The sequence below is a fragment of the Bactrocera dorsalis genome, chromosome 3 (genome assembly GCF_023373825.1).
Source record: "Bactrocera dorsalis isolate Fly_Bdor chromosome 3, ASM2337382v1, whole genome shotgun sequence".
In the NCBI taxonomy this organism is placed as follows: Eukaryota; Metazoa; Arthropoda; class Insecta; order Diptera; family Tephritidae; genus Bactrocera; species Bactrocera dorsalis.
Genome location: NC_064305.1, coordinates 16,533,766 through 16,552,247, shown reverse-complemented (window position 1 = coordinate 16,552,247; position 18,482 = coordinate 16,533,766). Strand labels below are relative to the sequence as shown.

The 18,482-nt window shown below is 33.3% G+C and overlaps 3 protein-coding genes across 4 annotated transcripts; 2 read left to right on the top strand and 1 right to left on the bottom strand.

The window, feature by feature from the left end:
• Nucleotides 1-112: 112 nt before the first annotated feature.
• LOC105226291 (MRG/MORF4L-binding protein) lies at nucleotides 113-1,060 on the top strand. Its single transcript, XM_011205116.4, has 2 exons — nucleotides 113-703; nucleotides 771-1,060. Exons 1-2 carry the CDS (start codon nucleotides 262-264, stop codon nucleotides 962-964), a joined length of 636 nt encoding a protein of 211 aa, XP_011203418.1. The 5' UTR covers nucleotides 113-261; the 3' UTR covers nucleotides 965-1,060.
• Nucleotides 1,061-3,652: 2,592 nt separating this feature from the next.
• On the bottom strand, nucleotides 3,653-4,274 carry LOC105226292 (uncharacterized). The gene has a single exon (XM_011205117.4). The coding sequence runs from the start codon at nucleotides 4,095-4,097 to the stop codon at nucleotides 3,771-3,773; it is 327 nt and encodes a 108-aa protein (XP_011203419.1). The 5' UTR covers nucleotides 4,098-4,274; the 3' UTR covers nucleotides 3,653-3,770.
• Nucleotides 4,275-4,590: 316 nt separating this feature from the next.
• LOC105226293 (PAN2-PAN3 deadenylation complex catalytic subunit PAN2) lies at nucleotides 4,591-17,010 on the top strand. Of its 2 annotated transcripts, XM_049452492.1 has the most exons (19): nucleotides 4,595-4,872; nucleotides 5,005-5,195; nucleotides 5,263-5,553; nucleotides 5,631-6,659; nucleotides 6,729-6,843; nucleotides 6,915-7,036; nucleotides 7,103-7,199; nucleotides 9,020-9,106; nucleotides 9,172-9,275; nucleotides 9,347-9,520; nucleotides 9,591-9,784; nucleotides 9,850-10,003; nucleotides 10,068-10,149; nucleotides 11,646-11,829; nucleotides 11,915-12,104; nucleotides 12,282-12,511; nucleotides 12,956-13,177; nucleotides 13,711-13,820; nucleotides 15,887-17,010. In XM_049452492.1, the coding sequence occupies exons 1-19, from the start codon at nucleotides 4,827-4,829 to the stop codon at nucleotides 16,054-16,056; spliced, it is 3,792 nt and encodes a 1,263-aa protein (XP_049308449.1). In that variant the 5' UTR covers nucleotides 4,595-4,826; the 3' UTR covers nucleotides 16,057-17,010. The 2 variants fall into 2 exon arrangements, with proteins under 2 accessions (XP_049308450.1, XP_049308449.1); XM_049452493.1 differs by lacking the exons at nucleotides 12,282-12,511; nucleotides 13,711-13,820; nucleotides 15,887-17,010 and having other exon boundaries at nucleotides 4,591-4,872; nucleotides 12,956-13,104.
• The last annotated feature ends 1,472 nt before the right edge of the window (nucleotides 17,011-18,482 follow it).

The window sequence follows — 18,482 nt, the reverse complement described above, 5'->3', positions numbered from 1 at the left end:
AAAAACATTTGACTAGCACTGTAAACAAAGCGTTTGCTGCAAATCCACATACACTGCACGCAAAACCGCTGTATGCGACTCTGCGCTTTTGTGCACATTTTTTTTGTGACAAAAAGAAGAAAAACACGAGTTTGCGTGAGAATTGCACAAGTTTTGTCAACTCGGCCGGCATCTATTCGTGTAGTACAAGACCATTGATCAATATAATTAAAAACGTGTTTGTGTGAAATCTTGTGAAATTCTTGAAGAAATTTTTCCAATATGACGGTTTCGCGGGAAAAGGCATCTTTAGCTGTGGTGCCTCCCAGCGATAGTGAACAAATCGAATGGTCGGCCGAAGAAGAAATCCAATTGTTTTTTGCATTGGAAGGTTTGAAGCCAGTCGGTATAAATAAGCATTTCTATATGGCTTGTATTGCTGATCGCTTGTCGAAAAATTTACAACGTGATGTACCAGCCGAAGCAATATGGGCACACTTACGTACTATGTACAATTTGGATGTATTAGATGAATTGGAACCGCTGCCATTTCCCAATGAAGAAAGGGAATTTTCACTGCCGGAGACCGAGTTCTCAGCATTGCTGTCAAAAAAACGTGCTGAGAGCGAAGAGAAACAACGGCTTAGTAGTGTGGATTCTAGTGGTGGTCCGCCCTCTATTATTGCTGTTGCTACTGATAATACAACAAAGAGCGCTAGTTCAGGTATGATTTGTATTTACACACATGCGTTTGTAAAATTATTGTGTTAAAAAATATATTTGTTATGCAGATAAAACTTCAGCACACAAAGCTAATGCCAGTAGTCACAATACAAAGGAGATGGACAAAAAGATTACAGCAAAGCTGACTGATATGCCGAAACGTGCACCAAAACGTACGCGTGGTTCACTGTCTTTAGAATCTAATAGTAGTCCATCCACAACACCACCGCCAGTGCAAAGCAATAAGAGGCGGCGCATATAAATACCAAAAAATTTAGTATTTAAGCCTACCAATCAAATATTGTGTTAGAATACAAATAATAATAATTAGAATAGTGCTGGAGCAACGTCAAATGTACTGGAACTTATCCTTTAATACACTTACATTTAAATATATTTACATAACTTTTTTTATGTGTACAGTCGATCTCTTTTTAACGCGGTTTGCCAGGACACAAATTTATCCGCTTAAAAAAAACCGCGTAAAAAAACCCACATTTCAATTCAAATTTGTTTATTCGTTCCTATTTTACGAAAAATCCGCGCAAAAAAAAAAAATCCGCGTTAAAATAACCAAAATTCCAACTGAAACTCAAATTTGGGGAAGTAAACAAATTTATTACATAGGCACATATTCGCTATGCGTTGATATATTCTATATCTTTTAGTTTTACAGAATTTGGACAAAAAATCATATTGAGTTCAATTACATATATCCGCTATGCATTGATATACATATCTTAAATATTTTAAATCTGTTTTACAAGATTTGTGCAAAAAATCACATTGAGATCAATTGTAAATTAAATTATATTAAACTACGTACAAAGCTGTATTTTAGTTCTTGAAATAATCTGTTAATAATCTTTGGGATTTTTCTTTATGCATCTCTTTATATAAATCCTGGTAGCACTCCATAGCGTTTTTTAAAAATCTCGACGAAACTTTGATAAGCGTTCATCATTAGGATCATGATCTATAAAATGATTTTCAAGGTCAGCAGCTTTGTCTAATCTTCTCGAAGTATTTTTGACGAAAGTGAAACGGTGGAGCATCTCATCTTCTCCATCTTCTGCATTTTCAAGGTCATTATTATTATTATTATCAATTGCATGAATAATTTCCGCATCGTCTAGAGCATACAGATCAAACAGTTCATTAATATCGTCAATATCCATGTCGTCAAACCCTTCACCGCCGATGCTTTTGGCTAATTCAAATATTTCCGCGTAGGTAACAAGTCCTTCATTATCACTTTCTTCTTGTAACACAAACATCTTGCCAAAGATTTTTCCAGCATTTACTTAGGGTGGTTTTTGTAATATCCTTTACGGCAATTTTAATACAATCGATACAATTCTTTACATTAAAATCTTTCCAAGCAGAATCACATTAATTGCGGAATTACTTTCCAATTTATTCAAAATGAACCTAAAACGAATGCTTTATGTAATAAGTTTTTAAAGCTGCAATGAGGCCTTGGTCCAGCGGTTGCAAAAGAGATGTTGTGTTTGGGGGAAGAAGAAATAGCACTTTGACGTTTGGGTGCTCAATAACTGGGTGTCCAGGTGCATTGTCAATTTAATAACAACACTTTAAATTCCAAGTTTTTTAGAGATCATGTATCCTCTTACTTCAGGCACAAAACACTTTTCGAACCACTCCTTGAAAAGCGATGCGGTCACCCAAGCCTTTTTGTTTGCCATCCAATGTACTGCAATTTCTTTAGATCAATTCCTAAAATCGGAAAACATCAAATTTTCGCAAATCAGCTATTAATGATTAAAACTTACCTTTCAAAGCTCGCGGCTTTAAATTTTTGTTCACTAATAGAGGTTTTAAAAGCTTGTCCCCTGATGCATTGCTACACAGTAAGAGCGTGATACGCTCCTTTGCTGTTTTAAACCCGTGCACCGATTTGGTTTGTTTAGCTACGTAAGTGCGGCTTGGCATTTTCTTCCAGTATAGACCGGTTTCGTCCGCATTGAAAATTTGGTCTGCAACATAGCCATGTGCTTTAATTGTGTCTGAAAAAGTTTTCGGGAAAATTTTTGCTGCCTCTTTCATCTGCCGATGCACTTTCGCCTGTTATCTTTGACGTTGTGCAGCGAGTTTTCTTTTCAAGAAGCACCTAAGCCAACCATTACTTGCACAAAATTGTTTCGTATTTTGCATATTTGAACTAGATGGTTTTTCGCATTTAAATTTTTCATAAAACACAGTGGCCTTTTCTTTTATGCACCTAGTATCCACAGGAATTCTTCTATGGACGAGGTCCTCAATCCACCATACAAGCGCGCGTTCAACTTTAACAATTACGACATCTCTAGTGTTGAACGAATATGTAAGGCTACTGGAACCGCATTCAGTAAAAGTTTTCCTTATGGCGTTTTCCTTTCTTTTAATTGTATGAACTGATGATCCGTTAATTTTATGCCTGTTGGCAATGTTTGCAGGTTTTTCCCCACTTTTTAAAGAATTTAAAATGACAATTTTTTGCCTAAGGCTTAATCTTTTGCGCTTAGGAGCCATTTCGTGTTAATTTTGTTTGTTTTCGGTTTGACATTTGGTTCTCTTTTACATGGTTGCAGGTTTGCATTTTGAATACGAAGATACATTCTTATATAGGGCTTAGACTTTCAATTTAAACAGCACTTGCAAAGCGCACTAGAAATAAAACAAAAGGCAAAAATCAAAATGATTCGCGAACCGCGTTAAAAAAGTAAAACCGCGTAAAAAAAGACAACGGGGGATTGTTAAAAACTCCGCGTTAAAAAAATCCGCGTTAAAAAGAACCGCGTTAAAAGGAGATCGACTGTAGTTCCTAAGTTCATCCTAATTTAATATCACATTAATACTTTTCACTGTTTGCTGTTTTTACAAATAAGTTATGCTCAAGAGCTTACCAAATCAATTGTTTATATATGCTATTATGAAAACAATTTAAAAGTATAAGATAATAAACCACATGTTGCAAAATTGCACATACACAATTTATTTATCAAACACCCAATTGCATTTTTTACATCAATGGAAACCAACTTAAATATAGAAAACATGCCGACAAACTACATAATTTGGGTACCAATGAACAATTGTTCTTCAAAGTCATCATGATCGTTTTGAGCTGTTGTTGTTTGAGACGTATTCGTTGAAAACTGTTCCATGATGCCACTAGTATTTATACGGTCCAGAAATGATTTCAGTAAATGCTTATTTATGCGATCTGTCTGTGTCAGCTCTCTGGTTACTTGTGGTTCCTGCGCAGCATCATTGACATCAGCATTTGTTTCAGTTTGTGCAGTTGTACCGGTAATTATAACTGGATTCTGCTCGCCCTGTCCAGGATTGACTTCTTCTTTCAGCGACATATTTTGGAATACCTTAACTGGCATTAGTGACTGAAATTTTATATATGTACTAAATTTGATACGCTAAATCCAAAGTGTACTAATTTTCAACAATAATAAAATTTTCTACGTTTCACTTTCGATGACAACAAAAAAATAGAAAGAACAAAATTATAAGTGCTCTTGGATTTACTTCTTCAATTTGTTTTTATTTCTTCTGCTTATGACTCATTACCTTGCCATATCTGAAAACAAAATAAAGCTAAAAGAGTACGTACGACGTAAGCACGTAAGGAGCGTTAATTCGATCCTATTACCACTCAAGGTTTTTGTAATATCTATAAAATGATTTATTTATAAATATTTTAAAAATTGTCTATTTGTTGCGGCATATATATAGTATCTGCTTTAAACGTTAATGGCAGAAGTTTATCAAAATGTTGGCAATCAAACTGTTAGGAACAACCAAAATTTGTATGCTTTGGTGTGGCAGCACTAGTATATTTGGAAAAACAATGAACCCAATTTGAAAGACAGTAAAAAAGGGAAATCAAAGAAAATTTGTTGAGAAAGTTTCGGCAGAGAACGTAGGCTTAATAATTCTCTGGTTTCGGGTTCACGGATGCAACAAAAGACGGGCAACTTTTTATTTTTACAAATTCACTTTAAATTTAAGAAATTTCTATTAATAATACCGCAGTTATACATATAAGAACGTTTATAGTGGGTACACAACTTGTATTCAACAGTGTTTTTGCGTGAGTTAGAAAATTTATGGATTATGTTTATTGTGGCGCTGAACCGCCAGAGGACATTTTAAGTAAGTGTTGGGCGAAAAATATACAATTGAATTGTTGTTGTGAAAATGAAGCAACTTTCACCTCTTTTTCATATAACGCTACTCCGATCGTGTTTGTTTTTTATATACGATTTTGTTCTTGCTCTTACGTAGATGTCTACGATGGCGGCGGCCAACGCGCCACGGGTCACTTTTCGCCAAATTTTAATGGTTTCAATATTAGCTCCGGGGACCCAGGCTACATGGAACTGGTTCCCATACTGGCAGATGGCGGCGAAAATTTCGGTGTATCAGCTCTAGCATTTGACGATTATGAAGAGTTGCTCTGGATGGGTAATCAAGGGGTAAACAATATAATGTTGTACAAATTCGCTCAACAAACATTTCTTAATGTTTTTCTTCTTCATATAGGGCCACGTCACATCATACTACAGTGGCACATTGCAAAAGTACACTTCTTTTCAAGTGCATGCCAGCGATATAGTACGTCAAATTATAACCATAGATGCGGGTATTTTGGTACTAACCCAAACATCGTTGCGACATCAAATACGTCGTGGCATACCGAAATTTACACATCGTTCGAAGAGCATGTCGGAAATGGTATGTATGCAATTGCTGACACCACACCGTCTGGTCATGGCCGGTCTGCAAGATGAAATGATCGAATTCGATTTGCGTACATTGAAAGAAACGAAAGTGGTAAGAACTGACTAGAGTTGATCAAGTAAGATTTTATGTTTTTATAATATAAATAATATTTCGTTTATGTTTTTCAGGAGCACGTCGGTTCAACAGGTTGCACAGTTCTACGTAAAAATTCACGTTTTTTGTTCGCTGGTGATCCATTTGGTATGGTGACATTGCGTGATCTGAATACGCTACATGTTGAGCACACCATCAAAACTCATACTGGCAGCTTATCTGATTTCGATGTGCAGGGCAATTATCTTATCTCATGCGGTTATAGCGGCAGACAAGGCACCTTGGCCGCCGATCGTTTTCTAATGGTGTATGATCTACGTATGTTGCGTTCAATATCGCCAATACAAGTTCTAATTGATCCACAGCTATTAAAATTTCTACCATCACAAACTTCACGTTTGGCTGTGGTCTCCAGTTATGGGCAAATACAGTTAGTAGATACGGTTGAATTGAGCGAACCACGTGTATCAATGTATCAAATAAATACAACTGGCAGTCAGTGTTTGAGTTTCGATGTGTGCTCCTCATCGCAGGCCATGGCCTTTGGCGCACAATCGGGGCATATAAGCGTTATCGCTGCCGTCAATACACCGCAACCACAATTCAATGCCTTCTCACGGAATACAGAGTTCGCTGATCCAGTGCCGCAGTTGCCTTTCGTACCCATCACAGACACCACATTTCCGTTGTCATCGATCGTCCTGCCACATTTGGTGACCGGCACACATTGGTTTTCCGATTGGCCAGCCGAATTGTTGCGTTACCAATATCGACGCCCAAAACCGATTGAGGCGGATGTGCTGAATAGTATGAAAATGCAAGGCCCCATCGGTTATTCACCAAATCCACGTACTGTACGGCGCAATCAAATACCCTACATATTGGATACACCAAATAGTTTGGCTGCAAACAGTAATGGCATGAACACTTCGACAAAAACGACGGAGAGTGGTGTTAAAATCATACCGCGACGTTATCGCAAAGTGGAACTGAAATATTCCAAGTTGGGTACGCAAGATTTCGATTTTGAACAGCACAATCAAACATGCTTTGCTGGTCTGGAGGCTACCTTGCCAAATTCCTATTGTAATTCCATGCTACAGGTGAACATAAATCCCTACGCATGCGCTCAACACAGTCGCTTTAACACTACTTATTTACATATATTACAGATTTTATATTTTATTGAACCACTACGTCAAAAGTTAATTGAACATTCTTGCAAAAAGGAGTTTTGTTTGTCCTGTGAACTCGGTTTTCTTTTTAATATGTTGGATAAAAGCTCGGGTAAATCTTATAAATATGCGGCATTTCTAAAGTAGTATTTTAAGTATAATTTTGTCTCCATCCTTTTCCAGCTGCCTCTCCATGTCAAGCCAGCAATTTTCTACGTTCATTTCGCACAGTGCCTGAAGCATCAGCACTGGGTCTTATTTTGTCCGATCGCTCGTCCAATGTTAATTTAATAAGTCTTATACAGGTAGGCCATATTTGCGTTTATACAAAATAGAACAAGTCGCTTAACTATACTGATTTTAATTTGCAGAATTGGAACCGTTTTATTCTCCATCAGATGCATTACGAAATGGTGGACTCGGAGAAGAAAAGCCGCTTGAATAGCGGCACAAGCACAAGTAGTTCTGGTATAGTTCACTTTTATATTTACATTCCACTAGTAGGTTGCTTATGATATTAAGATTGCTTTAAACATGTGGTCATATCGAAAATGTTCGAAGACTCGGTTACTGTAGCGCTCGTATTTATAAAAAGAAAAATATGTTTTAAATCAGAAGCTTTAATTTTTAGTTATTTATATATTTAGGGGTGGGAGACTTTTTATTTTTTTTATTGACAAAAGCTCTTTTACAAATTGAATTAAATAATAATTATTTAATTATAAATTATAATAATTATATAATTTAATTACTATAGTAAAAATATTTAATTTTAAATTATTATTATTTTTAATTTTAATTAATTAACTATTTTTAATTTAATTTTTTTTTTAATGTTGATAAATTTCTAATTTTTTTTTATTTTTAATAATCTTTTAATATTAATATAATTTATAACTTAAATTAAAATTTTCGTTTTTATTTTTATGCATTTTTCTTCTTTATTTTTCGAGTTTTTTTAATTTAATATAATTTTTAATTTTTATTAATTAGTTATTTTTTTAATTTTATTAAATTATTTACTTTCTTATTTTATTTTATTTTTTTATTTTTTCAGTTATTTTATTTTATTCGCATATGTACATATTTTTAATTTCATTATTTTATCTCTTCCTTTTTTATTATATTTCAAATATTTTAAATAATTTAAAACTACCAAAGAATTTTTTTATTTATTTATTTAAACATAATTTTTCTAAAATAATTTTAATCTCATTTTTTTATTTTAATATTTTTTTACGAATTTTTATCGTTCATTTATTTTATTTTATTTATATATTTTTAATTTTTCTAATTCCTTCCTTTTCTGTTTTCATAATCATAAATATGTAAGTTTTAATTATTTTAAATCATTTATGTTTTATCAGATATGATAGGAAATTGTGTTTTTTTAAACATTATTTTTTTCTAAAAAATTTATTTCAAATTTTTTGTTTTTAATTTTAATATTGTTTTTATTAGTTTTTGTACAATTTTAATAAAATTATATTTGTCTTTAAAAATATATTTTTTTATTCATTTTTATATTTTTTAATTCATTTTAAAACTTAATTAATTTTTTCCTTTCATATGTTTTTAATTTTTTCTCTTTTAAAATATTTATATCATAAAATATTTGTTAACTTGAATTAAATATATTTTTTATTTTAATTAATTGTTTTTTATGCTTTTTATTTTACTTTTTTTATTTTTTTCTTAAAAAACTTAATTTTTTGTTTCAATTTTAATAATATTATTATTTGTTCTTGTACTGTTTTGATAAGATATTAAAGTTTTAAATAAATATTAAAAACTATTTTTATAATCATTTATATTTTTTAATTAATTTCTATTTTTTAAATTCATTTTATATCTCAAATTTAAATTTATTTTTTTTAATATATTTTTCTTCTTATTTTTTGAATATTAAAAGTTATATTATTATATTTTTTAACTTGTATTGAATATTTTTTTTTATTTTAATTAATTGTTTTTTTTTTTAATTTTATTTTTTTTTATCATATATAATTTTTTTTACTAAAAAATTTAATCCCAAATTTTGGTTTCTAATTTTGTTTTTGTTTTTAAAAATATTTTTTTAATCGTTTATATTTTTTTAAATTCATTTTATATCTCAAATTTAAATTAATTTTTTCATATATTATTATTTTTTTTATTATTTTTTTTTTATTTTTTGACTACTTCTAGTTATAATATATTAATCGATGATAATATGAAATAAGTGACTTTTTTCATATTCCATTTTCTATTACATTTTACTATCTGCATTAATAAATAATTTTTTGCAGATGAAAATTCGGCTGGCAATGACAAACCTGTGCTGGATATCAACAACAAAGCAGGAGAAATATTTCAAACAATTGATATGAAAGAAAGTAAGTTAATCCCCATTCATACAAGAATACTTACATTATTATGCGAAAACAAAAATATTTAACAGACGATGACCGCGAACGAAGTAAAATCAACGAAGATTCGGAAGTTAGTCGACTCTTTGGCACAAGACAAGATTGCATTAATCATTGTCTGAAATGTAATGATGAGGTAATTGGCTCTGTTATTTAAAAGTTTAAATATTATATCAAAATTTTTATATTTTAACTTATTATTTCTAGAAAACGAAACAGAACATTTTATTAGCGTGTAATCTGACTTATCCGCTGCAAGTAAAGGACGGCGAGCAGTTTCATTTTGGTTCCATACTCAAAGCCTCACTTAGTACGGAAAAGCATATACAAGCATTTTGTGAAAGTTGCAAAAAGTTCTCACCCACGAAGCAAAGTGTTAAGGTGCGTTAATTATAATATGTGATGTTTTTGCAAGGAAGTATTAAAAATTATAAATATAACTAATTTACAGGTTACTTGTCTTCCACAAATATTGGCAATCAATTGTGGTTTAAGCAATGAAAAAGATTTGGGATTCCTGCGTAGACAATTGAATCGCAATTTACACACACCATCCGAAAGTCCAGCAATATTGAATACAAGTAAGCCCTGTCGTTATGGTCTCAACTGTTCGCGCAGCGACTGTCATTTTGTACATCCCGATAGGTGAGTTGTCTTCTAGTCTGTATAAAACTTATATTAAATCTTTCCATTTCAACGTGGATTAATAGGAAATCACCCGCTTCCAACAACACATCCTTCCAACACAACACATCGCCGAACGGCCGTCAGAATTCATGGTTTCCCTTGAGCTTTTCAATGTCCATTAGCGAACAGGGTGAACTTTGTGTGCAAACCGAGCACAGTAATACAAAAACAGAAGAGGTAAAAACAAAAATGTCAGCTAAAAGTTTCTCAGTATTGTACTGAATATCTTATTTATTTATAGCACAATTACGCGGATAATAAGGAAAATCGCAGAAGCATTCATGAAACGAGCATAGAGAGTGGAAGAAAACGATTTGCAAATTGTAAGTGATTCACGTGCCCTAGTCTTCGAAGAAGCTTCAGATGTGTCAAAATGTGCACTTTGAATGATTGCAAGATGCCTCTTGATATTTCCGGTTGAGAATTTACAGTGAAGCTCACATGCTTTCGGTCAAAGAACATAATGAACTCCCCTCCAAGCAGTTTCTGCTGCGATGTTTTCGCGGAATCCACCCTCCAGTCGTCTGCTTGAAGCGCAGAGACGCCTTTTAGGAACATTGAGAGATGATTCCTTGACTATGTCGAAGACATCGAACAGTACGCCGACCAGACTTGGGACGTAACAAACTTTCGACGTGCACAGACTGTTACGCACATTCATAGTGAAGCCCACGCCACCTGCACCTACTCCCTCTCAGTGAATAACTAACTTGGAGTCAAACCGCCCATTGCAGACGAAGAGCCCGAGAATATAGAGTGATCCTGGCACAATTTCATTCTGGATACTGTAGCATCTTAAACTCCTACTTATGCAGAATAGACCTCGACATACCAAATGAGTGTCCATTGTGCAATGAGTCTCGCATGCCTCCAATCATCTCTTCGCATGCCCAATGAACATTGCTCATCTAAAAACCCTCTCACTATGTTTTTATTGTAGTGACAGAAAACATGCCTGAAGTAATTTTAGGCTTGATGCCGAGGTGACAGTCATTGGCTGGTTAAGAATCCGAGGCCGATCGGATTACCTGACTCGACTTTGTGGGAAAGGTCGATTATCTCCTCTCACTTTAATCCGACCACTTCGAAACAGTGTTTCCTGGTTAAATTATATAAGTGAGGTTAGACGATGACTAGCAATCCGAACCTTATCACCTAAGCGGATACTATATAACCGATCCAACAACAACAACTCGATTTAGTCACTCGGTTTTTGAGAAAACGATCTGAATTTTTTTACACGTCCGTTACTCCCAAGGATTATTAAAATTATATAAAGTGAACGATCAAAATCAAACCCTTTTATGTTCCTGGAGTAATTTCGAGGCCTGGTGCCGAGTTGACAGTCCTTGGCCGGTTAAAAATCCGAGTCCGTTCCTGTTACTTAGACCTGACAGTCGTGAGAAAGGTCGAGTATTCCCTCTCACTATGACCTGACACCTTCGTAACAGTAGATTTCGTGGTTAGATTATATAAGATAGGTTAGAAGATGACAAGCAACCCGAACCTTATCACTTAAAAGGGAACTAGATAACCGATCCAACAACACACACATCCTTTACTTCAGAAGAACCTGCTCATTTGTCGGAACCCCCACTAATGGACTACTAAATCAAATTCAAATCCTTTTATGTTTCTGAAGTAATTTCGAGGCATGGTGCCGAGTTGACAGTCCTTGACCGGTTAAAAATCCGGGTCCGTTCAGGTTACTTAGACCCGAATGTCTCGGGAGTAGGACTTTTCTATAACTTTTTGTTGTTGTGGCGCCAGAATCTATCAACTTTTTCTATTGTTTTGCTTTCGCTTCTTGTTGTTGCAGCGACTACCAGCGAATCGTACCGTGAATATGCGCTGCATGCTGTGGTCTGTCAAATTGACGATGGCACACAGAAGAACTTAGTCTCGCTGATTAATGTAAGTAAAAAATATCATATACAAAAATTGGCGTCTAGCGGCAACAGTGGTGAAGAGCAACAACAGTGGTACATTTTTAATGATTTCAGGCAAGTGAATAACGGCACTACTTACGGTATTTACTATACTATGTGCTACAGTTAATAATTTTTGTTGTTGTATTTTTCACAACAGCATTTCACCCGTTTCGATACAGGAGTCTGTCTGGTTCACACTGGACTGGAAAGTGCCGTGCGTACTCTTCTACAGCAGCATAAATATGGATGCGTCGGCTATATCGTTAGCTGCAGCTGCAGCCACCAAAGGTGATATGCCAACGAACAGCACGGAAGCGGAATTACCCCAACATAACCCATTCATACAAGTAAACTAAGTGTCTCTTGCCTGTTTTATTTTTCTTTTCATATTCCACAAGATGAGAACATATCCACATATACTTATTTTTTTCGTTGTTGTTTTGTTAGTATTTGCCAAAGCAGAGAAAAGAGAGAGCGAATTTCAATTACAATTTATTATTATATAATTACCCCCCTTATTGCAGGATATAACAAATCCTGTACAGCTAGCGCCAGCGTCAGCGCCAAGCAGCATGGGCGATGTTATATTTAAGCCATTGCAAGCGAATGAAATGCCACAGGCAGGTGATTTGGTCGCTATGGATGCTGAATTTGTCACATTGAATCCCGAAGAGAACGAAATACGTCCGGATGGCAAAACAGCAACCATAAAACCATGTCACATGAGTGTGGCGCGTATTTCATGCATACGCGGGTAAGCGGATAAGCAGCGCTGTCGTCTCAAAAAACCCATAAAATATATGTTCAAAAAAAAAAACGCACGTGCAAAGCAAATGTTGAAGTTGCTGGCATGTAGTTGGTGTGTGCGGGCATTCCGGAAGTAAACTGAAAACAAGTTGCAAAGCTTACAATTGGCTCAAATCAATCCCAAATACCCACCAACTATGCGTTATGCCATAGCAGCTTCAAAATTGCCGCAACAATATTTTATGTTTTTTTGATTTTTCAGTTTTTCTTTACACTAATTTCCTTTTTGTTTCTTTGCTTATTTGATTTCTTTAGTTAATAATGAGTTTTTAGTATTTTTCGTATTTGATTTCATTTTGTTGCTAGTTGTGTTCAAATTGATACCATTTCTCATGTATGTATGTATGTTTTGTAAATACTTTTTGCATATCTTTTGTTGTTGCCACACCAGCCAAGGTCCCGATGAGGGTGTACCCTTCATGGACGATTACATATCAACGCAGGAGAAGGTTGTCGATTATCTGACGCAATTTTCGGGCATAAAACCGGGCGATTTGGATGCGAACTTCAGCAGCAAACGACTGACGGCGCTCAAAAACTCATATCAAAAGTTGAAATATTTGGTGGATATTGGTGTTATTTTTGTGGGACACGGATTGAAGAATGATTTCAGGTGTGCACATATGCTGGTTTGCTTAAATGCGTGTATTTTTTAAATTTTTTAGTATTTTTATATACAAAAATTGTTTACTCACGTACATTTGCTTAGAAATATTAACATTATTATTTTGGCGCATAGTTGAAAAGCATGTGGATTGTGCCAGATCTGCGCACACGACCGATGGGATAATGTTCACGGTACGCTTTGTGTGCGCACATCAACAAGTTGAGCATCCGAGCTCTTATGGCATAACGTGTGTGGCAAATCTGATGTTATATATCTGTATATATATTATTAATCCGTTATTATAAACTCACAAAAGTATGCCGATTAATTTTAAAGTGTGCAATTTTAGTGCAGCGTTGTAGTTTGCGTTTGAGCATAATATTTTCAAAAAGTGTTTGCTCAGTGCGCCCTGTGATATCTACCAATATACTCCAGTGCAATGAGTGGAAGTAGCAGTTAACCATGCATTAGCAGTTCGAAAGTGGGCGAAATATTACAAAAAAAATTAATTCTTTATTCTTTTTGGTGTTTTTTTTCAGAGTTATAAATATTTATGTGCCGTCAGACCAAATTATCGACACTGTGCATCTTTTCCATCTCCCACATCATCGCATGGTATCGCTGCGATTTCTCGCCTGGCACTTTTTGGGTAAGCACACTTACATATGTATGTATGTATGTCCTTTCAAGTTTGCAAACTGTATAATTAGGAGAAAAAAAAAAACAAATTAATTATAAAATCAATTAATTAAAGTTTATTAATAATTAAAAAATTAATTAAACCCAACTTTGGAATGAAATATTATATCTTTATTAATTAAATTTACAATTTTAAACCGAACTGTGAAAAATTGGATTTTTAATTAAAAATTAAATTTAATTTAAGAATTTGGGAATTTAATTAATGATAATTTAAAAAAATTAGAAATTTTTGTTAATTAAATTTCTGATTTTGAATTTATAAATTACATTAAAATTAAAACTTAAATAAAAAAAAAAAAACTTCATTAATTAAAATTAAATTTTTAATTATAATTAATTAATTAAATTTTTAATTATAATTAATTCCAATTTTACAATTAAAATTAATTGCAAGTTTTTTTTTATTAAAATTTGAAGTTTTTAATACCGGTATCGGAAATTTGATAGTTGAAAATTTAATTTTTATTTCTAAAATTACAAATATTATTATTTTCAGTTGCGAAATCAAAATTAAAAACGGGAAATTTAATATTTAATCCAAATCTACAATAAAAAACTCATCAAATTTTTTAATTGAAAAAATTAATTAAATTTCCAAAATAAAATTTGGTAAATGATAATTTCAAAAATTTTTAAACTTTAATTAATTAAATTTCCGATTTTGGCTTAAAAAATTAGAAATTTAATCAATGAAATATAAATTTTTAATTCCAATTCTACAATTAAAAATTAAATTTTAATTCCTTTCATTATTTAAATTTTCATTAACTAAATTTCCAAATTATTTTCGATTTTGGTTTTAAAAATTAAATTAAAATTAAAAATTGGAAATTTAATTATTGACAATTTTTTTGGAAATATAATTAACTGAAATTTAATTTTCATGCGATTTCAAAATAAGAAAATGGAAATCTTTAATTAAAAAAAAAAATAATGAAATTTCCAATTAAAAACCGAATCGTGAAAATTGAAAACTTAATTTCAAATTGTTTTAAATTATATTTGTATTAATTAAATTTCCTATTTTTTTTATTTAAAAATGACATTAAAATTAAAAATTGAAAATTTAATTAATGAAAATTTCAATTTTTTTCACATTTTTTTAATAAGGGTTTTGGGATTCAAATTTATATTTTTAATATTTTCTTCCGATTTTTGAGATTTAATTTTTTTTTGAGGTTTTTAGTATTAAAACATTAATTTTTATTTTTTCAAAAATTTAAATTTAATTAATTAATTAATTTTTTAAATTTAAAATTGTGATAACAAAAAAATTTTAACTCACATTTTCAATAAGGTTTCTAGGATTCTAATTTATATTTTTAATTTTTCAATTTCTCAATCCGATTTCCGCATTAAAATTGACATTTTTAATTTTTCTTCCGATGTTTGGGCTTAAAATTATTATAATATATTTTTTCAATACCGATTTTGGGATTAATATTCTCATTTTCATTTCTAATTTTTCAATACGGATTTTGGGGTTAAGATTCTATTTTTTTATTTTTCAATGCGGTTTTTAACATTAAAATTTTAATTTTTAGTGTTTAAACCGATATTTTTTGGATTTAAAAATTTATTTTTAATTTTTCAATTCGATATTTGGCATTAAAATTTTCATTTTTAGTATTTAAACCGATATTTGGAATTTTTTTTTTTTAATTTTTAAATTTTAATTTTTCAAGCCAGTAAAGATTCTCATTTTTATTTTTCAATACGGTTTTTAGCATTAAAGTTTTATTTTTTAGTGTTTAAACCGATATTTTTTGTATTTAAAAATTTATTTTTAATTTTTCAACTCGATATTTGGGATTAAAATTTTCATTTTTCAAGCCAGTATTTGGGATTCGAAATTTTTAAATAATTTTTACTTAATATTTTCGCATTAACAAAATAAAATATTTATTTAAATTGTAATTTAATTGTCTTTTTATGCATTATTTGGACCCCCTGCGTGCATTCACATATTTTTGAAACATAATTTACAAAGAATTTATCTTTACTTATTTGAAGGTACCAAAATCCAATCCGAAACACACGATTCCGTCGAGGATGCGCGCACCACATTGCAACTGTATAAACATTACCTGAAATTGATGGCGGAGCAGAAGTTCACCAACGCACTGAAGACGCTTTACGATCGTGGCAAGCAGTTGCAATGGAAAGTGCCTGAAAACGAATGAATATTGGCGCGTTACAGCGCGTGCGCGTGCGCGACAGACGACTGACGACCGATTGTATGGATGTGTGGATGGGCTGTTTTTAATGATAAGAATGATTTGTTAGAAATTTCATGAGTTGCTGTGTGGACTGGACGTTTGTTTGTTGCGGCAGCAATGTGCATAACTCGATTTCATGCTCATAACTGTGAATGAAATGCACAAAAACATTACTGCACACACTCATACACACACACACACACCGCATTTTATGTATGCGTACAAACATGAAAAATGAAAAAAAAACTCATACTCATTAAGAATACTGCGGCAAAAAGTACAAAAACGACACCGAACCGTGAGAAACAACAAAAATGCAAAAAAAAAGAGAAATATTAAGAAAAAACACTACTTTGTTATTCCATTTTTTAAACTAAACGAGCTGATCTTAAGAAATTAAAACAAAAACGAGATAATAATACGAACGCGAACAAGTGTAACGTGTAGTAAAGAAGAAGATTTTTAAAGAATGTACACTATTTTGTCATACATACATACTTACATATGTTTGTTTTTAAACAATAATATATACACTATCATGAAACACTGTGAAAGAAATTGTTAAATATTACAAAAAAAAAGAAAAAAAAAAACATTATTATTTACTACCCCGCAATTCGATGCAATTCGAGTACAGTCCGGAAATTTGGTGTAGACCATAGAAGCATAACAATCACACTCTCTTGTCCATTTTGTAAACTCAACTACTACGTCTTCAATAAAAAAAAACTACACCTAATACAATCACATTACAGCAATGATATCGACCACATGTGCAGACACACTTATTTTTTGAAATTTGCAACAATATTTATTTTTAGTATAAAAAGAGAGAAAACCACAACATAACGAAAGGAAAAAAATCAAATTATATTTTTGAAAAGTTAAATAAAATCTTTTTATATATATATTGCAAAAGCGGTGTTTTGAAATTAAGGGCACATAACGGTTTTAAATGTAACTAAGCACAGTTCTGGAGTCATGTGTAGAAGTTCACGCAAGTGAGGAAAGTTCTCTGATCGCCATTCACTTGGGAGTGGCCAGAAACGATTCTTTTACATATGACTCAAGCAGCTCACGACTTCCGGTCTTTGACCAAGTATCCTCTGGGTAGCCTAAGAACATCCGTTCGAAGGCGAGCTAAAGTAAGAAGGCGAAATATCCCCTGCATAGAGTTGTGCGCTGGGTTTGGGACCCGCCACGTAAAAAACACCCCTAATGAAAAACCACCAACAGCCTCGGATGAGACCAATTGGCGCCACGTAGCGAATAGAAGAAACGACTGGCGCGCTGTTGTTGACTGGCCAGTAAAGAAGAAGAAGAAGCACAGTTCTCATGACTACGGGACTACGCAAACGGAACTGAAGCGGATTTTTTCCCGGCCCAGTACGGTCGACTCAGCTGCCGGACTATTACGGTATGCCTCTTGAGTCTCCTATCAAACATCTGCACATTGAGGACCGCATCCTCCAGTTAAGGAGCATAATGAACTTCTCTTCAAGCAATTTTTGCTGGGATATTTTCGTAGAAATCATCTCTGCAGTCATCTGCTTGCAGCGTAAGCGCTTTCTAAGAGCATCAAAATGTCTTTCCTCAACTTCGACGACATAAAACAATACGCCGACCAGACTTCGAACGCAACTAACCTCAGACATGCACTGACTGCCATTTACAGTGGAACCATAAACATCTATACCGACTCTCTCTCAGTGACTGACGTACTTGGAGCCAAACCACCAGCCATTGCAGACGAAGAGCTCGAGCTGCCGCCAGAATTGAGAGTGACCCTTACGCAGGTTTTTTCTGGGTACTGAGCAGGTTAAACTCCTACTTATCCAGAATAGATCCCGGCATATCAAACGAGTCTCCTACACATCCGATCCCGTCGAAATAGTATATTGAGCTGTGTTGACTTCGATGACAACTTATCTGAATCTTATCACCCTAACAGGGACTTGATAACCGTTAAAACGAACAAACTGGGCTGCATTACTCCAAATTATTGCAGGGATGTTTTCGGCGACTGCAACAACAAGAAGTTTGATATTTTTATATGACGAATACGCAGTGAAGGAGAGAGGATTGGAGACAATTCTTTTCGGGCTTGGTGTTTTATGAGGGGACCGGTGCTCTGCAACGATGTTTTGCAGTCTTTTTTCCTTAACAATACATTACAGTCATTCCCGGGGAACGGTTTTCCCTGTTGCTGTTGTAGCGGTTATCTAATCCCCGCTTGGCTGGCAAGGTTCAAGGTGTTTGTCATCGAAGTCATTTAACGATGGGGCCAGGAAACGTGCAGTTTCAACGGGGTCGGACCATTGGAGAGAGGTTCGTTCATTCAGTTTGTGAATATGGTCGCTGTAGATTTAGTGGAGGAGTGTCGAGCTGGC